General features: G+C 41.3%; 1 protein-coding gene across 3 annotated transcripts; it reads left to right on the top strand.

Annotated features, from left to right (window-relative positions):
- Nucleotides 1-7,043: 7,043 nt before the first annotated feature.
- LOC115167018 (iroquois-class homeodomain protein IRX-6) lies at nucleotides 7,044-12,470 on the top strand. 3 transcript variants are annotated; one of them, XM_029721028.1, is made up of 7 exons: nucleotides 7,044-7,857; nucleotides 8,779-8,992; nucleotides 9,297-9,406; nucleotides 9,695-9,990; nucleotides 10,418-11,152; nucleotides 11,363-11,465; nucleotides 11,864-12,470. In XM_029721028.1, exons 1-7 carry the CDS (start codon nucleotides 7,844-7,846, stop codon nucleotides 11,904-11,906), a joined length of 1,515 nt encoding a protein of 504 aa, XP_029576888.1. In that variant the 5' UTR covers nucleotides 7,044-7,843; the 3' UTR covers nucleotides 11,907-12,470. The 3 variants fall into 3 exon arrangements, with proteins under 3 accessions (XP_029576888.1, XP_029576886.1, XP_029576887.1); XM_029721026.1 differs by having other exon boundaries at nucleotides 8,729-8,992; XM_029721027.1 differs by having other exon boundaries at nucleotides 8,729-8,992; nucleotides 11,363-11,474.
- Nucleotides 12,471-19,765: the final 7,295 nt, after the last annotated feature.

The raw sequence follows: 19,765 nt of genomic DNA, 5'->3' as shown, positions 1-19,765 counted from the left end.
TGTCTTGTACTTTTTCAAAACCACAACGAAAAATCAAAACGAAAATGTGTGTTGTGATAATGGAAGATAAATCTCTGCCTACATGTTTCTCCTGTGTAACACAAGCCTAATTCACATCACTACATAACTCTGCCTACATGTTTCTCCTGTGTAACACAAGCCTAATTCACAACACTACATAACTCTGCCTACATGTTTCTCCTGTGTAACACAAGCCTAATTCACATCACTACATAACTCTGTGTTTTCCTTCCTTTGGTGTGTCTTTAACCTCAAAACCAAAATCAAAGAAAAGAAGGGATCAGAACTCTCTTTTAGGAAAATCATTTTTTTTCTTACATTGCCCTAACCTTTTTTATGTAAGTTTCTAGCATGTGTTAAAGTACCTCTATGGGATCGGTGTCCACCCACGGGACGGTTGAGCTGACATAGGCTAATGGAATTAGCATGAGGTTGTAAGTAACAAAAAAAAATCCCAGAACATAGACATATCTGATATGGGTAGAAAGCTTAAATTCTTGTTAATTTAACTGCACTGTCCAGTTTACAGTAGCTATTACAGTGAAATAATACCATGCTATTGTTTGAGGAGAGTGCACAATTATAAACTTGAAAATGTATTAATAACCCAATTAGGGACACTTGGGCAGTCTTGATACAACATTTTGAACAGATATGCAATGGTTAATTGGATCAGTCTAAAACTTTGCACATACACTGCTGCCATCTAGTGTCTAAAATCGAAATTGCGCCTGGGCTGGAATAATGCATTTTGGCCTTTCTCTTGCATTTCAAAGATGATGGTAAAAAAATATTAAAAAATACATATTTTACCAGATCTAATGTGTTATATTCTCCTACATTAATTTCACATTTACACAAACTTCAAAGTGTTTACTTTCAAACGGTATCAAGAAATGGTATGAGTTTCCCCTCAGGAGACTGAAAAGATTTGGCATGGGTCCCCAGATCCTCAAAAAGTTCAACAGCTGCACCATCGAGAGCATCCTGACCGGTTGCATCACCGCCTGGTATGGCAACTGCTCGGCATCTGACCGCAAGGCGCTACAGAGGGTTCCTGCAATCCAGGACCTATATAATAGGCGGTGTCAGAGGAAAGCCCATAAAATTGTCAGAGACTCCAGTCACCCAAGTCATAGACTGTTTTCTCTGCTATCGCATGGCAAGCGGTACAGGAGCGCCAAGTCGAGGACCAAAAGGCTCCTCAACAGCTTCTACACCCAAGCCATAAGACTGCCGAACAGTTAATCAAATGGCCACAGGACTATTACATTGACCCCCCCATTTGTTTTGTACACTGCTGCTATTCGCTGTTTATTATCTATGCATAGTCACTTCACCCCATATTTTTTACTTTAGTTTATTTGGTAAATACTTTCTTAACTGTTCTTGAACTGCACTATTGGTTAAGGGCTTGTAAGTAAGCATTTCACGGTAAGGTCTACACTTGTTGTACTCGGTGCATGTGACAAATAAAGTTTAATGATTTAGATTTGAATATGCATATCCTTGCTTCAGGTCCAAAGCTACAGGCAGTTAGATTTGAGTTTGTCATTTTAGGTGAAAATTGAAAAAAGGGGTTGGATCCTTAATAAGAGGTTTTTAAAGTACGTCAGTGATGTTATTGAAGCAAACACTGCCTCGCTGCATGATAAGAGAATGAGTCGATCAGTGTCTATTGTCACGTCCCACATTCTAAACACACACAGCCTCTTCTGAAGAGTTCACGGTCCATCTCTTCCTGGAACCAGACGAATGAAGAAACCCAAAACAATATTTCTGAAAAAAGAAGAGTCTCAAAACTAACTGTCAGCTCAAGCGAGGATTATTTCCCCTCAGGCGGCTTGCCACTTTTCCTTGGTAATCTGCCCCAAAACTCCTAGTGAAGCCTTTCAAAACTATTTATGCAAACAAACATCATGCACAGCTATTTATATTGGCACCACTTCTCACTTAACCACCCTCAACCAGGACCAGATGGGGCCCCACTCTCTCTCAGTGGAGCAGAGGCAGCTGCAGAGGAATAGGGAGTTTAGTTTAGTAGGCACAGCAAACCAACGAGACCCAGCCCTGGCCAGACTGCACTGAACTACCTCCACTCATCCCAACTCATCATACTCCTGATGGAAGTACTGGACAGAGGACAGAGGTAAACAGCTCACCCCATGAGCTTCACCTTCAAAGAAGGATACGATAGAATTCATATCTTTGAGCAGGAAAGTGACAATTTTATGTCTGTTGTACCTAAATGTAGATATAGTAACAGATTCCATCAATATACTCCTGTAATTTATCACGTTCCATAGATTCTCTGAAATATTGACATTCAAAAAGTAAAAGATAGAAATAACTTTAATATGTACCATGCCTCCTATAGTGTTAACAGCCGTGGCTGTAGCGTGAAGGGTAATAGGAGTGACAGCAATGAGAAGCGTCTCCCTGCCTTCCTCAGTGGGCCAGAGAGCTGGACCATGATGCACTTCTCCTTCCTGGCTGCTGCTGGCCCTCTGCCGCGGGGGAAAGTTCATTCCAGAGCCAGCAGCCATCTTAGGAGAGAACACACCAGAGGAGGCTGGTGGGAGGAGCTATAGGAGGACAGGCTCATTGTAATGTCTAGAATGGAATAAATTGAACGTTATCAAACAGCTCAGTCATATGCAAACCACATGTTTGATCCATTCTATTGATTCCATTCCAGCCATCACAATGAGCCTGTCCTCCTATAGCGCCTTCCACCAGCCTCCTCTGGACCACACATACACAACCACATGAATAGCAACAGAGATGCAGCTACACTTGGCCAATAAGGACATGCACTGCACACGATGTGTGGACAAAAATAGATTGAACATATGCGGCATGCCCAAACATGAACGTTAGGAAATTTACGGAGATACACACACACAATGCCACCACAGAAGCACTGGCACACCCAATATAGACATGTGCTGTATACACCCTCTGAAAACAAACACACAAGACAGCCAGGGGCCCTAAGAAGTAAAGATGCTATATGACGTATACCAACTTCCAGTCAACACACACACACACACAACCACAACCTTACGTAGACACAGCCAGATACCTCAAGGACAAAGTAAACACACAAACACACACACTGCACTGAGCAAGGCTCTCCATAAGCAGTTCTTTCCCAGAGTCACAGGAAGCTCTCTTAGTGACAAGCTACAAATCCCTGACACCACCACTGATGATAGCTTTATACAGCACAGCCTCCAGAGGCCTCTGCCAGGCCCAGGCAGCCTACACACTCAAACACACAGACACACTCTCACACTCACACACACACACACTCTCTCTCACACACACAAACATACACATACACACACACACTCACACACACACATACACTCACTCACACACACAGACACACACACACACACTCATACACACACACACACACACACACTCACTCACACACACACACTCACACACACACACACACACACACTCACACACACAGTCCCAGGAGCACCAGAGTAGTGACTTGGGTTATTGGGATGTGCAGTTTATAGTACTGCTATACTAGTGACTGCAAAGACATGGATCCCCATCCAAAAGAACGTTCTTGCAGAGGTTATATGGTGTTTTGTAGAGGGACAGAGGGAGTGTCTGTAGCACCTGGGCAGCCCTAACTGGGCCTATTCTTACAATCACACAGACAACAACCGTGTGTGTCTCTTCTCTACCTAGGTATATCTTCTATATTGCTATATCTATATTGGGTTAATAAAGATTGAATGATTCCCACTGTGTGCAGGTCAATTTGTTCACTAGGCCCTCTAGATGTTTGTTTTAGATTTAACTGGGCACTGGTGTGTATGGCCACATCCCTGATCATCTGACCACTTCTCATTAGAATATTTATGACTTTTCTTTCCATTTTGGATAATTTAGCAGTAGTAATAACATACCCTGGATGAGATGTGTGTGTAATAATTCAGGATAGGATCACTAGTGAGTGGGGTGTGGATTCATGGGGCTATATCAATCCACCTTAATGAGATTGCTCACCTCTACGTTTGTGCTCTCATCCCTTCCCCAGGTTCTCCCTCTCTCCATCTGTCTGGCCTTATTACCATTTCATAAAAAACTGAAAAATCTTATGAAAACCCAGCAAAGCTTTGTGAGCTTCATTAAATCAGCATAAGAAATGTATTAAGTGAGAAGAGACGACTTGGAGGCTTGGAGGCATGGCGTATAGCCCCCTGTGTTGACTTAACCTTTATCTTAGTGTTCTGTCTGATCCTGATGGGAAGAGGAACTGGAACTCAAACAGTCTGCTTAGTGCTTACCACAGGAACCAGGCTGAAATAACCAGAGCATCTTCTGCATAGCCTACAGTACATCCTTGGATATCTACTTTGTCCCTTAAGGGCTACTGTAGACATCTACCATGGATGAAGGAGATGAATGTAGTCTGTACACTAAATATTCTGAAGGTGTTAATGCAGGGACCATTCTACTGTACATCCCCAAGAGATTCAATCAGGGACCAAAACAATCCTACAGAGAGGAAATGGAGTGCATGGGCTTGTGTTAACAGCTCATTTGAACTCTGATTAAATTTCAAGGTGCTTCTCCAGACTGGAGGCTGAAATCGGACAGGACATAGTGGACTGATGTCTCTACAGCAAAGTAATGTTGCTACTGTGTCAGCACCTGAGCTAATGCTCATGTCCTGTAAAATCAAACATGTCATCACAGGTAAAATAGGCAAAGAGTGGAACATAACACACATTTACCTGACAAGCAATGTGAACAAAACAGTCAGATGTGGGATTCAAGTTGTTTACAATCCCCTGACAAAGATACAAAATTCCCATTGGAATTTGTAAAGGAAATAGGTTAATAGATACTCAGTTCAAAACATGTCTAAATGAACATGAAGATGGGGCGGTTTTAAAGAGCCGTTGCAAACTGGCCAGTTAGGTTTGCCATTAGAATTAGTGTTGATTTGGACCTGATGCAGTGAGATCTACAGTGACTGTTCCTAATACATTATGTATGAGGCTGTCCATATGCACTTGGGCCATCATGCATGCCCTTGTGAAAAGCACAGACCACAGCAAAGCAATCTACATGTCCTGCCCCCCTTATGTACACATATTCCTCTGTAACGGAGGAGGAATAACAGCCTCCCATCTCCACAAGATTTTATTTCTTAAAGATAATAATTCATTTATAGCACAATAAATTGAGTATGAAACACAAATGTGATATGTATAAAAATTATATTAGTAATTGTGTATTACTATTAAGAATAGTAGGCCTGGAGTTACAGTTCTATTTTAAAGGACTATTGGTCCTTCTCTTATCAAGGAGAGCATCTTTATCCATCTCATCTACATAATGTTGTCTTGACCACTGCTTGCTTCTCCAGTCAACACTCAATACTCATACAGTGGGTCAACGTGCAGCCAGATACAATTGACCATTCCCACTACCCGTGTACCATCTGTAAAGGTATCCAAGGGCAATTCGACCACTGTGTCCACTGCCAACATACTTTATCTCCTTGGAGAATCTCTGAAGGGATCACAATCCATCTTTACTCGCGGCTCTCTGGCGCCACTCGAAGAGAAAGCCCGTAATCGCAGACGTATCTCCAGGGACAAAACACGCAATTACATTTGAGTGGAGAGGCATTGAAATATCCCTCTCATATCAACCATGACAACAACGAGCATATCCAAGATAGAAGGGAATGAAGCCGATCGCATTTGGTTGGTGACAGCGGGAGTCGTCACTCTTGTTATTGTCAATAGGAAATAGTTTGAACTTAAATCAATAAATAGTTATATATTTAGCTATTCGATGTGTGTGTGTGTGTGTGTGTGTGTGTGTGTGTGTGTGTGTGTGTGTGTGTGTGTGTGTGTGTGTGTGTAAATGCTTGCGATAATTACATTTAATTGGGACTTGCGCGTGTGAGAAGGACAGAGAAAGAGAGAGAAATTCAGGAACTTCCTTATTCTAATAAACCTTACAATTATTTATCATTTTATTCTCAGCGAGGGAGCTATATTTCTTCCACAACTTTCAACTGAGCATCATTCAATTAAAATGCAATCTCGTCGCCCGCTTTCCACTGGTATTTAATTAGAGTTGAGAGCGCAGGGTTTTCCACGTCGTTTTTTCCACACAGCTCTCGGGTTTTACCTCAAAGGCATAGTTTCACTGTGTTTGCGTCCCACCCTGTTCCCTATATAGTGCACAACTTTTGACCAGTGGCGGATCTAAACCATTTCAACTGGGGGGGACAAGCTGGGGCCAGTTGTACTGTTAGAGGGGCCAGTTACATTAGACATTATTGTTGTCATATCGTTTTCTTCACTGCATTGCAGGCATTAGCAGGCAAAAGACCATGTTCATAATCATCATCGTTGCCACTGTCTAATAACGGATGTAAAAAAAGAACGATAGCAAAAATGTGTTATGTAAAAAATGATTTCATACTCATAGTGCGGCCACAAGGGGGTCGTCCCCCCCCCTCCCCCAGAACCGCTATTAGCCCTGTTCAAAAGTAGTGGACTATATAGGGCATATGGTGCTATTTCACACTCAGAAACTGTGTAACTTGCTGGTTAAACAAGGGCATGTATCCATTTGTTAATTGATGCAATTACGCATTACGCGTAATGGTCACGTAGGTCTCCAGGCACGCATCAATCACTCGTCTATTGACCTGCCAAAGCCTTTCCATCCGCTCCTACTGGGACCGATCCTCTCCCCCCCTCTCTAATAGAGAAAGATGGGAACATCATCGTCATTAAGTCGGTCTTACACCTCTGACCTGACAGATAGAGGCGCACAAAGGTCGTAAAAACGCGTTAAATCCACGACTTTTAATCACTTTTAAATATTCATAATCCCAAAGTCCCAATGTAAAAAAGACAGAATAAGTGAGTGAGTATAGTGTCTTCAAATGAAGATGTTTTTAGTTTGGATAAATATGTATTATTGTTCAAGTGAGCACATGAGACTAACTAACTAAAATGATTATTTTATGATGAAGATGCTGATAAGAAATAGCAAAGAATCAGATATCCCAAATGAAAGAAAACAACTGAAGGCTTTCAGTTCAAATATTGTCCAAATAAATATGTATTATTCTACGCATAATGATAACAAAATATGCATGGTGGTCATTTCAGTTGGTATTATTTTATAATTGGACATGATACGCATCAAGAGCCTTGATCTATCTGACAGTTCCATAACTGTACCAAAACAAGCCCTTTACTTTATACTCTTATCAGTGAAGCAAGTGAGGAAGACTACTGCACAAAGCCGAGGGGACACGGGGAGTGCACAGAACACCTTAAGAAAACGCGATGTTAGATGTGATTGGCAAAGACATTATTCTATCCTTGCTGTCCTGTCGTTCCGGGATTACAATGACGTCACACTGATACCCTTGCATGGGTGAATGCTAAAGAACTATAGAGGCACAAATAATAGCACAAGCAGAGTCCATATCTTGCAAGTCTTACGTTATCCTTTAAGCCTTCTTCAGCTAATACAAGAACAAGTTTTGTACTTAATGACGCTTAATTTCATTTTCTTATCATTTCCTTCGGGGGATTATTCATATATAAAACTATCTGCAGCTTTTGGTATCAGCCTCAACTCTCCCTCCTAAGTGCAATCATCTATTATTGAGCGAGAGGCCGTGCGTGGAAATGTGTGTAAGAAGGTGGATTTGAAGTAGAATTGGTTACAATCGATCAAGGGTGAAGAATATTCCTGATGTTAACAAAAGAAGCAGCTATGTCTTTCTCTCAGTTTGGATATCCTTACAATGCAACTTCACAGGTAAGACAATATCAACATGCTTTTTTCTCTCTCAATTTCAATGTGACAAATATGTAAACAAACTAGCATTATTTTAGTTTAAACAGCTCGCTCTATAATCTAGATGCAGCACTGAATGGTTGCTTTCAAAATATTGACAGCTATTTTCAGGTGACGCTTTTGTTTAATCAAAATATCGACAGACATAAACACAGGTCCAATTTAATTGAATTATGAATGTACTCACGTGTTGTTTTGATCTGACAAAAGACCTGTGTTTATTACTACGCTATAGCTCCGTTGTGTAGCCTAATTGCGCTTTGAAGTTAACAGTGAACCTTCCAAACTTTCTCTTTCAATCAGAGATCTCTGAATTTGGTATTGACAATAACTATTATTTAGAAAACGTGAAGTAGTCGTACGGATTTATCATTTAAATATATTTGTTTGGGGACAACTGGACAAATGTATGCAATAAAAGTTCTCAGAACTTTCATTCAACTAGAAATAAGTTATTTTCCTGTAAAAGTATTAAAAGTTTTAGATCCTTTGCTTTCATCAAATTTCAGTAGCCTACAATAGCTTAGTCGGGCAGTGTATGAATACTTTGGGAATTCCTTTTCAATAAAATAAAAAAGCTAAATTAACTGAAACACATTATTTCCAAAATGGTACCTTATGATTTCACCTGGATATTATGTAAAATACGATTCTAAAACTCTTAATCAAATTAGGCAGACACACAGCACGCGTTTATATCTAGTCTCCATCTTACCTGAATTGTCCTGTATCTCAAAACTGTATATCAAAATATATTCTAGATATGAAGATAACAGAGCTCATGCGTCAAACACGAATGACATGTCTATCCTCCACAATTCTCTTCATGCAGTTTTTCGTGTCGGCAAACCCCAGTACGACTTGCTGCGATTCGATTTCCAGGTCGGTCTCTGACGGGACGAGCAGTACCCAGACTCCTGCTACCTTCTGCTGCCCTTCCTACGAGAACCGGCTCCTGGCCAGCACACGGACGGAGCTCAACGCTGCACTAGGGATGTATAGCTCGCCCTACGCTGCCGCGGCCGCCGCCAGCCAGAACTATGCCAGCTACTTCCCCTACAGCGCCGAGCCCTCCGCTGCTATCTACTCATCTCTGGTACATCCCGTTTCATCTAATAGTGGATGGGGGTGGCTGGGATGCGATCGATCAAGATGGATGTTGATCAAAATTACTCTCCATGTATTTCGTTATTGAAATGACTGAGTAGCCTGCCTGCCTGATAGATGGGTCGAATAGACTTTGCAGTTTTAAAAATACAAATATTTAGGCTACCAGTAGCCTATTATGTTTCAATTTGGAAGGGAGTAAAGTAGCACACAATTTACATCAACTTTGTTTCCAATATTTAGAAACAAATAAAGTTACCTAAGTGCTTCATAAAGTTGTTTTCTTATTTCAGAATCCACAGTATGAAATGAAGGATGGCACAGGCACTCTGCATTCTGGCATAACTCAACCTGCCACCTACTATCCTTATGACCACTCACTGGGCCAGTACCAATATGACAGGTATGGTACCCCACACATTCCTTAGTGCATCAGCTCAGCTATTCCTTGTTAGTGTAATAAAGCCATATAGCACCCTATCATGCATGAGTAATAACTTACATTCAAGGACTCTCACACCTCCAGAGCAAAAGTCACAATCTATGCAGCTCTATACTGCTAGATAGAGCAGAGCTGTATAGTCTATTTTTCAGACAACACTCCAGGAGTGCCATGGGCCTGGGTGAATAGTTTATGAGCTTATATGCTAATGTTGCTAATGGCTAATGTGTTGTCTGCTATTACGACCAGGTATGGGACTATGGACTTTAATGGGTCAGCCAGGAGGAAGAATGCCACACGTGAGACCACCAGTACCCTGAAGACATGGCTGTACGAGCACAGGAAAAACCCCTACCCCACCAAGGGGGAGAAGATCATGCTGGCCATCATCACCAAAATGACCCTCACCCAAGTTTCCACCTGGTTCGCCAACGCCAGGAGGAGGCTAAAGAAGGAGAACAAGATGACCTGGTCACCAAAGAATAAGGCTGGGGACGACAGGAAGGACGACCTGGATAAAAGTGACCAAGACTGTGTCACCAAAGGTACACATCCTCTCTTCCCTCTTCCGTCTAGCAAAGCACATAAAAAAAAAACATCTTAGAGTTTTGCACAATGTTTTACAGTAGCTTGCTTCCTCTTAAACTTATCCACATCACCTACAATAACAAAAACATGTGAATTGATCAAAATGACAGCTTCTGCTCCTGAATATCACTACTATTCCACATATCATGTTGTGTGTATTTGACAATTCAGATTCCAGTGAATATGATACTGCTTCTACTCCTAATATCACCAGTAATATTCCTGTATATTTCATCATTCAGATTCCAGTGAATATGATACTGCTTCTACTCCTAATATCACCAGTAATATTCCTGTATATTTCATCATTCAGATTCCAGTGAATATGATACTGCTTCTACTCCTAATATCACCAGTAATATTCCTGTATATTTCATCATTCAGATTCCAGTGAGTGTAAAGATGAGAAAGACCTTCATCTGAGTGACCTGGAGGACATGGAGGACGAGGACTGTGACAAGCTGGACAGTGACTGTGAGAAGATGGCCCCCAGGGGCCCTGAGGAACAGCAGGACCTCCACAGGGCCATGTCCGGTGGTGGTGTTGGCCCTGGAGGCCCTCCAAAGAGAGACTGCAGCTCAGAGCTCTCCCTCTCCTTGCCCAACAGCTTCCACCACTCATTCCCATGTGGTATCAAGAGCCTACCCGCCCTGCCCTCTCTACCCACCATGCCCTCGGACTTCCTTGATCCACTGGTGACGTCCAAGCCCCCCTCCACCACTACCACCATCCCCACGGGCACTCACACTGTGTCCCTGTCACACTTCGAGGTGTCGGACCGGGACAAACCGAGGATCTGGTCTCTGGCGCGTACAGCGGCCACGGGGGTCATCCTGGGCTCTGCTCACCACGGGGCCCCAGAGCTCCGGACAGGGAGCATGCTGGGAGACTGCCAGCTACAGGGGACCAGGCTACAAGTGACTGGTACCGGACAGTGTGGGCCCCACAGGGTCCTCCAGGATCCTACTAACATATCCAATGCTGAGAACCCTTTCCAGGAGGGCCCCTTGTTGCAATCTAAGGTCTATAGTGCAGGCAGCTACAACCACAAGGCCCTCCAACTGCACTGTTCCTCCTATCCTGCGCTTTCAGACTCATGCCAGTACTCCACTATCGAAGGTATATACGTGTTGTGACACTTGTGTTAAATTTAGAACGATTGTAATTGTGAAATTACCAGTGTAAAGTTCTACAATATTGAAATGCGTTTCAGAAATGCCCATTTCTTTCACTACTATCAAAAATAATATTGACAAATAAATGGCTATACAATGCAATATTACCTGGCTGCAGCAAGTTTCTTACAGAGTGATTTCTGTTGTTGTCTAGGATTCTCCAGTGGGAAGGCAGAGACAGAGCCCTCGGAAATCAGTGACACATGTGTGACCCTGCAGGATGACAAGGTCACTGCCTTCAGACCTGTGATGAAGAGGTGAGGAAGGTGAGCCTTCACACACACACACACACACACACACACACACACACACACACACACACACACACACACACACACACACACACACACACACACATTCAACTTGTATATCCTTCAACCTAACCATCATCTGCTAATCCAATCATTTGGATTCCACCAGTTGTACTGAAACGTTTCTATACTAACACAGGTTGATGGTATTACATATGTGATCTTGTCTATAAAGTGAATATGTTATTGGATTACCTGAAGCCATATGTTAGTCTATAGTTAAGCAAATACTTCTACATTTGACTAATGATTTTATATCAGAAGGTATGTTCCTTTACAAGGCTTGATATTGTAATGGATATAATAAATAACGAGCTTTTCTTTTTTCTCTCTCTTCCCGTTAGGTTGATGGACACGCAGTCATTACACAGTGGGACTTTTATTTAGCCGGTATTAGGCTATGCACTATAAAGACTTGGGATGACGACGAGCATCGGACATCCTACCTACCTTACAGCTCGATGAGCCCTGCCCAAACTGTGGAAGCTGCCATGATTTTGCACAACGTTGTTTTTATGGTGTTGACGATTACTTTATGCAAGACTTTGAAATGCAACGGTATGGGAACTGACGGTGAATTCATCATGTATGCAATGGGCAATCGTAGCGTAGCAATGTTATTTATTTATTTGTGTATTTATTATTTGATTCCTCAACTGTTCATTTATTTATTTCGTATGTGTCATTTAAATACTTTGTTACATGTATGTATTGTTTCAACTGTGGTTGTGTGCTATTTCTACCTGATTTAACGGAGAAATACTTAGCTTGTTGTTGGTCTTTCTGTTTGCTAAAAGAGTGGGATGTATTGAGTTGGGATCGGAATTGTCTATTGCGTGTGTCGACCTGGAGAAATTGTTGATTGTGTTGTGTTCATCTCAAAGATAATTGTGAGCTTATTCTGTGTTTGCCATTCATGAAATATTTTATAAGAATGAATTTTTTCAAGAACTCCTCGTTTTTGTGTAAATATTATTTCCAGAACATTAACATTGGTTTAATCGGCCAATTAAAACCTTTGAGACTGTTGCACTAGATCAGAGTTTATCTTCTTAGCGTGGAGAATAATACTGGAACATTGTTGGAAGGTCATAATTCAGTAGAGAACGTGAATGAACGTTACAAGGCCAGGAAGAAAGGGGACATCATCTCTCCATTGTAATTATCTAATCACTTCTGGCATCAAACACTTTGTTACTGTTCAGACAAGCAACGAGGCAGGAATACGGGATGAATACTGCTTTGTCCGCTGTGTAGGGAGCCGCTGCAATAACTTACTTGTGTTAATTGAAAGGTCATTTGTAGTATCAAGCCCATAAGGAAACATTCACATGGTTTGTGTGAGTTAGACTTTGGTTCTACTGTTTTTGCCTGACCCTTTTCTTTCATAACTGATTGATATAACACATGAGTATTAGCACAAGTATCAGGCCTGTGAGTTAAACTAAGCAATTGGTCATCAAAACTACTAACACGTAAAACTACTAACACGAAAGCACTGGTTTCTTATTCCTTTCAACTTGAACTTTGAAGTCAGTTATTTTCAGAAAATTATGTGAAAGTTCGTAGATTATATTTTACATGATTATGGGCATGACATGTAGTATCGCATAGCATATTGCTCACTCCACAGTAGAAAAACTTTTAAACAAAATGTTGATGAAAACGCTCAAATGCAATGCAGAAATGTGGGCCTAGTCTGAGTTGGATATTGTTCAGACTTTATTATCAGTGGACCAAAAGAAAATGCTACCTCATAAACCAAAATAACGGGGTGACCTGCTGCGAATGACCCACAGCTTAGAGGCATGCAAATGAAGCCACCAACAGATAAACGTTATTGCAGGTCGGATTTGGAGGATTAGAGCTTGTAATAAGAGTATTAGGTCTCGTAGGTCTATTGAAAGGAGCTGTGGTCAACGTTGTAGGCCCGGCCTATGGATGGGGATGGGGACCCCTCAGTAATGCATGCAATGGTGTGACTTCAATGTAACAGGGTTCGGCGTAATTCCCTAGGAAATATCGTGATGAGGAATTATGATGACAATAATAACATAATATTTAGAGATCTTTAATTCCAATCGTCTCCTCGCAGTCTCTTCTGAATTAAGCTGGTATGGTCTTTACAATGGACTTTGCATTTAGTAATCAAATTATACACATACAGGTAGGCCTAGACCTATTGTGTTGTCCACACATAACAAAATAGACCTACATAGAGGCCTGCGTAATAACAATGTTGTTACGTTTCTATCTGTTTTATCGACTATGAGTGAGAATTTTAAATAACATAAAACCTCCTCTGTAACTTACAGATAAGCAGAAGACACACGTTTTGATCAACTCTTATAAAACACTTTTAGAAAATCTAATACATGTCATCAAATGGGCCTACTTTGCCACACTATTCAGGACAATGAATCTATTTCCATCTCTTCATATAGACAACCTTCCCTTCAGAAGAAATGAAAGGGACTTTTTGCCCACGAGGCCAGATAGAATGAAGGTGCGTGATGAACATCTGCTGACAGTTCAGATACGTGTTTTATTTTTATTAAAGGTCAACCGACCGTGATTTCAGATTATCCATCCAGATCACCAACTCAATGCAATCTGTCCATACAGCCAGGAGAGATATGTTTCGGCAAGTCTCTCTAAATATAATCTTGGGGAATCATATTCCGAATACTTTTGATTAAACAAATCTGAGCCTGGGCATGATGGGCGAATAACATGGACACAAATTTAAAGATCCCGGTATTAATGTTTGATGAAAAAAAAGTGGGTTTTGCAAATTCATTGTGCTGCCAAGATAATATTGCGTCATGTTTTGTCAGCGTCATGGATGACAACTCTCTGCTAGGACTACTAGGCTATTATGTGTGATTTTTCTCCGTTATAGATTCATATAGACCTCAAGTCGTTAACAAAAACAACATGCGTCCATTATGCTATATGAGCGAGGACATTAAGACAATATTATCTCCCTAGTCTCGTTTAATAATACGTCTATTACTTACCATATAGACACGCGTCTCACCGATCGATCCCTATACATTAAGATGTGGGCTATAGCTGTGTATTAAATATTTTGCGTAAAGTTAATTAAAACGGGGGTTGTAAAGAAAAGCTGCCAAACATTATTGAAGGTAATGATGCATGGACAATGGGATTACCACTATACCGGTATACCTCAGGGAAAGCAAAGCATGGATAATGACGTGGACTCAACTCATCCAGCGTCTGTCTTCTCTTCTGCAGATAACAGATCAATTAGTCAGTTTTACACACTGTTTACACGCTGCTAACCCAGAACGACTAGAGGAGGCCTCACTGTGGCCTAAATGAGGCGTGTTGAGGTTTCAGGTTGGATTCTGACATAATAAAAGAACACAAAATGTGTGTTTTTCACAAATGCATACAAACATGTTTTGAGGGGAAGCAATGCGTGTGAAGCTATAGGCCAATGCAAAACAAATTCCCCAAATAGCTAAAGCAAAATATTATTTGATTTCGGATGTGAGTATTAGGCGAATATGAGAGGGATGTTTGTGCAACATCATTAATCTTTGAGTAGACATATTTATTCAAATGAAATATATGTCCTTGTAAACAATGTTCCTTAGGTAGCCTATATGCACATCTAAATCGCCTTAATACATCTCATAATACACTTGTTCCTCCCACCCTCCCGATTACTTTTTCATTTGGGGAGGGGTCAGTTGTAGCCTAGGCCTCTTCCATAATCCAAAACAGATTTTGGGTAGCCTGATCTCTAATGATAATGGGAAAAAATGAAAAACAAGATTCAGAGTAAACAAGAATACTTAAATAGGTTTGACAAAATGAGCATCTTATCTTCGGCTCAGAGATATGAAAAATCATCACTTAATGCCGCAAGCATCTCTTATTAGAGTAGCGTATCCCAAACTCGGTCTGGGGACCCCAAGGGGTGCAGCTTTTGTTTTTTGCCCTAGCACTACACAGCTGGTTCAAGTAATCAAAGATTTATGAGGAGTTGATTATTTGAATCATATGTGTAGTGCTAGGGCAAAAAACAAAGTGTGCACACCTTGGGGTCCCCAGGACCGAGTTTGGGAAACGCTGTATGAGTGAGAGACATCCTGCGGTGTCCCGAGAGTCGCAGGGCAGGCTGCTCGTGGTGCATGTAGAGCGCAGGCCTCACTTGGTGACCAGCTTAGATAAAACACTTGATTTATCCACAAGTGTGCAGTCAGTCTAACCTCCTGCTGTCAAGCTTTCTCCTACTGAAGGCCTTTTCTAGGCCAACGGCCTTTTGGACATTGGCTTCAGTCTTTTCAAGTCTTAGCTGGCCCCTGGAAAATAACAAATATGAATGCAAAGGACAATAGAATTTGGATTTATTATAGCTCTTTTTTTTGCATTTCAATATAGCCTTTTAAAATGTGATTATAGGGGAGAGTGGGGTAAGTTGAGCCATCTTTTACATTCAGATTCACTCTCTGAAGGGAAATATAGTATTATTTCTAACAAATATATTTACATATATTGCAGGATGTTGTGTATCCCTGGAAATAATCAGAATTCATGTAAAAATTACAGTTTTGAAAACATATCTTGTTCCATAAAAGTGGCCTCTTGGCACAATTTACACCGGGTATGTTGGAAGTTAAGCCACTGGACAGGGTATGTTAAAGCCCCCTACACATGTCTGTATATGCAGTTTACACCGGGTATGTTGGAAGTTAAGCCACTGGACAGGGTATGTTAAAGCCCCCTACACATGTCTGTATATGCAGTTTACACCGGGTATGTTGGAAGTTAAGCCACTGGACAGGGTATGTTAAAGCCCCCTACACATGTCTGTATATGCAGTTTACACCGGGTATGTTGGAAGTTAAGCCACTGGACAGGGTACGTTAAAGCCCCCTACACATGTCTGTATATGCAGTTTACACCGGGTATGTTGGAAGTTAAGCCACTGGACAGGGTACGTTAAAGCCCCCTACACATGTCTGTATATGCAGTTTACACCGGGTATGTTGGAAGTTAAGCCACTGGACAGGGTATGTTAAAGCCCCCTACACATGTCTGTATATGCAGTTTACACCGGGTATGTTGGAAGTTAAGCCACTGGACAGGGTATGTTAAAGCCCCCTACACATGTCTGTATATGCAGTGCATTTGGAAGGTATTCAGACCCCTTGACTTTTTCCCCATTCTGTTACGTTACAGCCTTTTTCGATTATTATTATTTTTTAATCCTCAGCAATCTGTACACAATACCCCATAATAACAAAGTGAAAACAGGGTTTTCGAAATGTTTGCAAATTTACGCAAACATAAGACAGTTAATACCTTTTCACATAAGTATTCAGACCCTTTGCTATGAGACTCAAAATTGAGCTCAGGTAAATCCGGTTTCCATTGATCATCCTTGAGATGTTTCTATAACTTGATTGGAGTCCACCTGTGGTAAATTCAATTGACTGGACATGATTTGGAAAGGCACACACCTGTCTATATAAGGTCCCACAGTTGACAGTGCATGTCAGAGCAAAAACCAAGCCATGCGGTCAAAGGAATTGTCCATAGAGCTCCGAGACAGGATTGGGTCGAGGAACAGATCTGGGAAAAGGTACCAAAATATTTCTGCAGCATTGAAAATCCTCAGGAACACAGTGGCCTCCATCATTCTTAATGATGAGCTGGCCGCCTGGACAAACTGAGTAATCGGGGGAGAAGGGCCTTGGTCAGGGAAGTGACTAAGAAACCGATGGTAACTCTAACAGAGCTCCAGAGATGGGAGAACCTTCCAGAAGGACAACCATCTCTGCAGCACTCCACCAATCAGGCTTTTATGATAGAGTGGCCAGACGGAAGACCTCCTCAGTAAAACGCACATGACAGCCCGCTTGGAGTTTGCCAAAAGGCAATCTAAGGACTCTCAGACCATGAGAAACAAGATTCTCTGGTCTGATGAAACAAAGATTGAACTCTTTGGCCTGAATGCCAAGCATCACGTGTGGAGGAAACCTGGCACCTACTGTGAAGCATGATGGTGGCAGCATCATGCTGTGGGATGTTTTTCGGCTTCAGGGACTGGGAGACTAGTCAGGATCGAGGGAAAGATGAACAGAGCAATGTACAGAAAACCCGCTCCAGAGCATTCAGGACCTCAGACTGGGGCAAAGGTTCACCTTCCAACAGGACTATGACCCTAAGCACACAGTCAAAACAATGCAGGAGTGGCTTTGGGAAAAGTCTCTGGATGTCCTTGAGTGGCCCAGCCAGAGCCCGGACTTGAACCCGATCGAACATCTCTGGAGAGACCTGAAAATAGCTGTGAAGCGACGCTCCCCATCAAACCTGACAGAGCTTGAGAGGATCTGCTGAGAAGAATGGAGGAAGCTCCCCAAATTTAGGTGTGCCAAGCTTGTAGTGTCATGCCCAAGAAGACTCGAGGCTGTAATCGCTGCCAAAGGTACTTCAACAAAGTACTGAGTAACGGGTCTGAATACTTATGTAAATGATATATTTCAGTTTTTTATTTTTAATACATTTGCAAAAATGTCTAAAAACCTGTTTTTGCTTTGTCATTATGGAGTAGTATGTGTAGATTGATGAGGGAGAAACAATATTTAATCAATTTTAGAATAAGGCTGTAAGGTAACAACATTTGGAAAAAGTCAAGGGGTCTGAATACTTTCTGAATGCACTGTATATATAATTTCTGAAATATGACCACTACCTTTTAAAACCATGTCTATCTTTGTTTCCCTAACACGATTCAACACATTCACAATAGCTTTTTTTGTCTTTTAATCATTGGAATCATCTTTTAACGTAAGCTTAACACCTAACAAAGACTTTGTACTTTTTAAAACAATTTTAACATAGGCCAGGCCCTGTTGTTACCTCATATCCCAGCAATAATGCCTTGCATTATGCCTGGGATGAAAACAGTTCAGTTTGCTCAACATCCCATTGGCTCAAAAATTGGCTCAATTTACCCCATTGATAATGGCTCAACTTACCCCAAGGCAAACATTTGGACTATATTACCCCACACAGCTACAAGGATGAACTTTCATGTTAGGTTTAGGACCTCATATTGAAGCTTATAGAGACCCCAACTGATGTACAATCTTAAAATGATCTACTTTGGTATAGATACAAGCCTAATGAAACCTTTAACACAATACATTAATTTGACTTGGTTGAAAATCCGTTTTTTGGACCTAACTTGCTTGCCACTTTTTCCATGTGATTTCTTCCTTCACATACTCCATAAAATGATTACCTCTTCCTAAATATTTTGTCAAATTATACATTTTGTGTATGGTTTCCTAGAAACAAGGGTGGCTCAAGATACCCCTTTTGCTCAACTTACCTACCACTATACCATTCAAAAATGCATCTTACGGTCCTATTGTAGATAAATATCTTGGAAAGAGAAGGCTCTGGTAAATTATCTATTTTTTGGACTGAGAGAAGAGGAAGGGATGTGTTAGGCTAGTTTTAGCACTTCTTTCACATGGGTTCAAGGACAAGTCCTTTGGATTATCTACATGGGTACACGTTTTCTATTTCCCTTGAAGTTACAGTCTATTTCTGTCTACAGTCAGAGTGCTATCCACAGGTTCATTACATTGCAGATAGCATTAGAGTCAATTTAGACTGAAAGGTCAAAGTATTTATATGCTATCTCATTCAGTAGGTTCTTAGCAAGCCGTGCAAATATTGTACCTGAGTTTTATTATTAATTTTCCTGTCACAACTCAGTCCACTTAATGATTATAACAGGGACAAACCTCTCTAACAATGCCTGTCATTCTAGTCTGTTATGCTGGCTATGATACCAAAGGTCAACGCAGGGTTAACTTGCGTAGAAAGTGGGCTATCAGGGTTTTCCATCCATCCCATTCATCCATCCATTGGCACATCACATGAGCGTCCCCTCAATGAGCTATGTTTCTCTCTGTACTGGGAGGAAGGATGTTTTTAGATGGGGCGGCAGGTAGCCTAGTGGTTAGAGCATTGGGCCAGTAACTGAAGGGTTGCTGGATCGAATCTCTGAGATGACAAGGTAAAGATCTGTCGTTCTGCCCCTGAACAAGGCAATTAGCCCACTGTTCCCCAGTAGGCTGTGATTGTAAATACGAATTTGTTCTTAACTGACTTGCCTAGTAAAATAAAGATTTGTATCCCAAACCAGTTTTTAGAAAATCATGATGAAAGTGACCATTTTACGACCCCTTTTT

This window comes from Salmo trutta, chromosome 29 (genome assembly GCF_901001165.1).
Source record: "Salmo trutta chromosome 29, fSalTru1.1, whole genome shotgun sequence".
Lineage (NCBI taxonomy): Eukaryota > Metazoa > Chordata > Actinopteri > Salmoniformes > Salmonidae > Salmo > Salmo trutta.
This window is presented reverse-complemented; position numbering and strand designations above follow the sequence as displayed.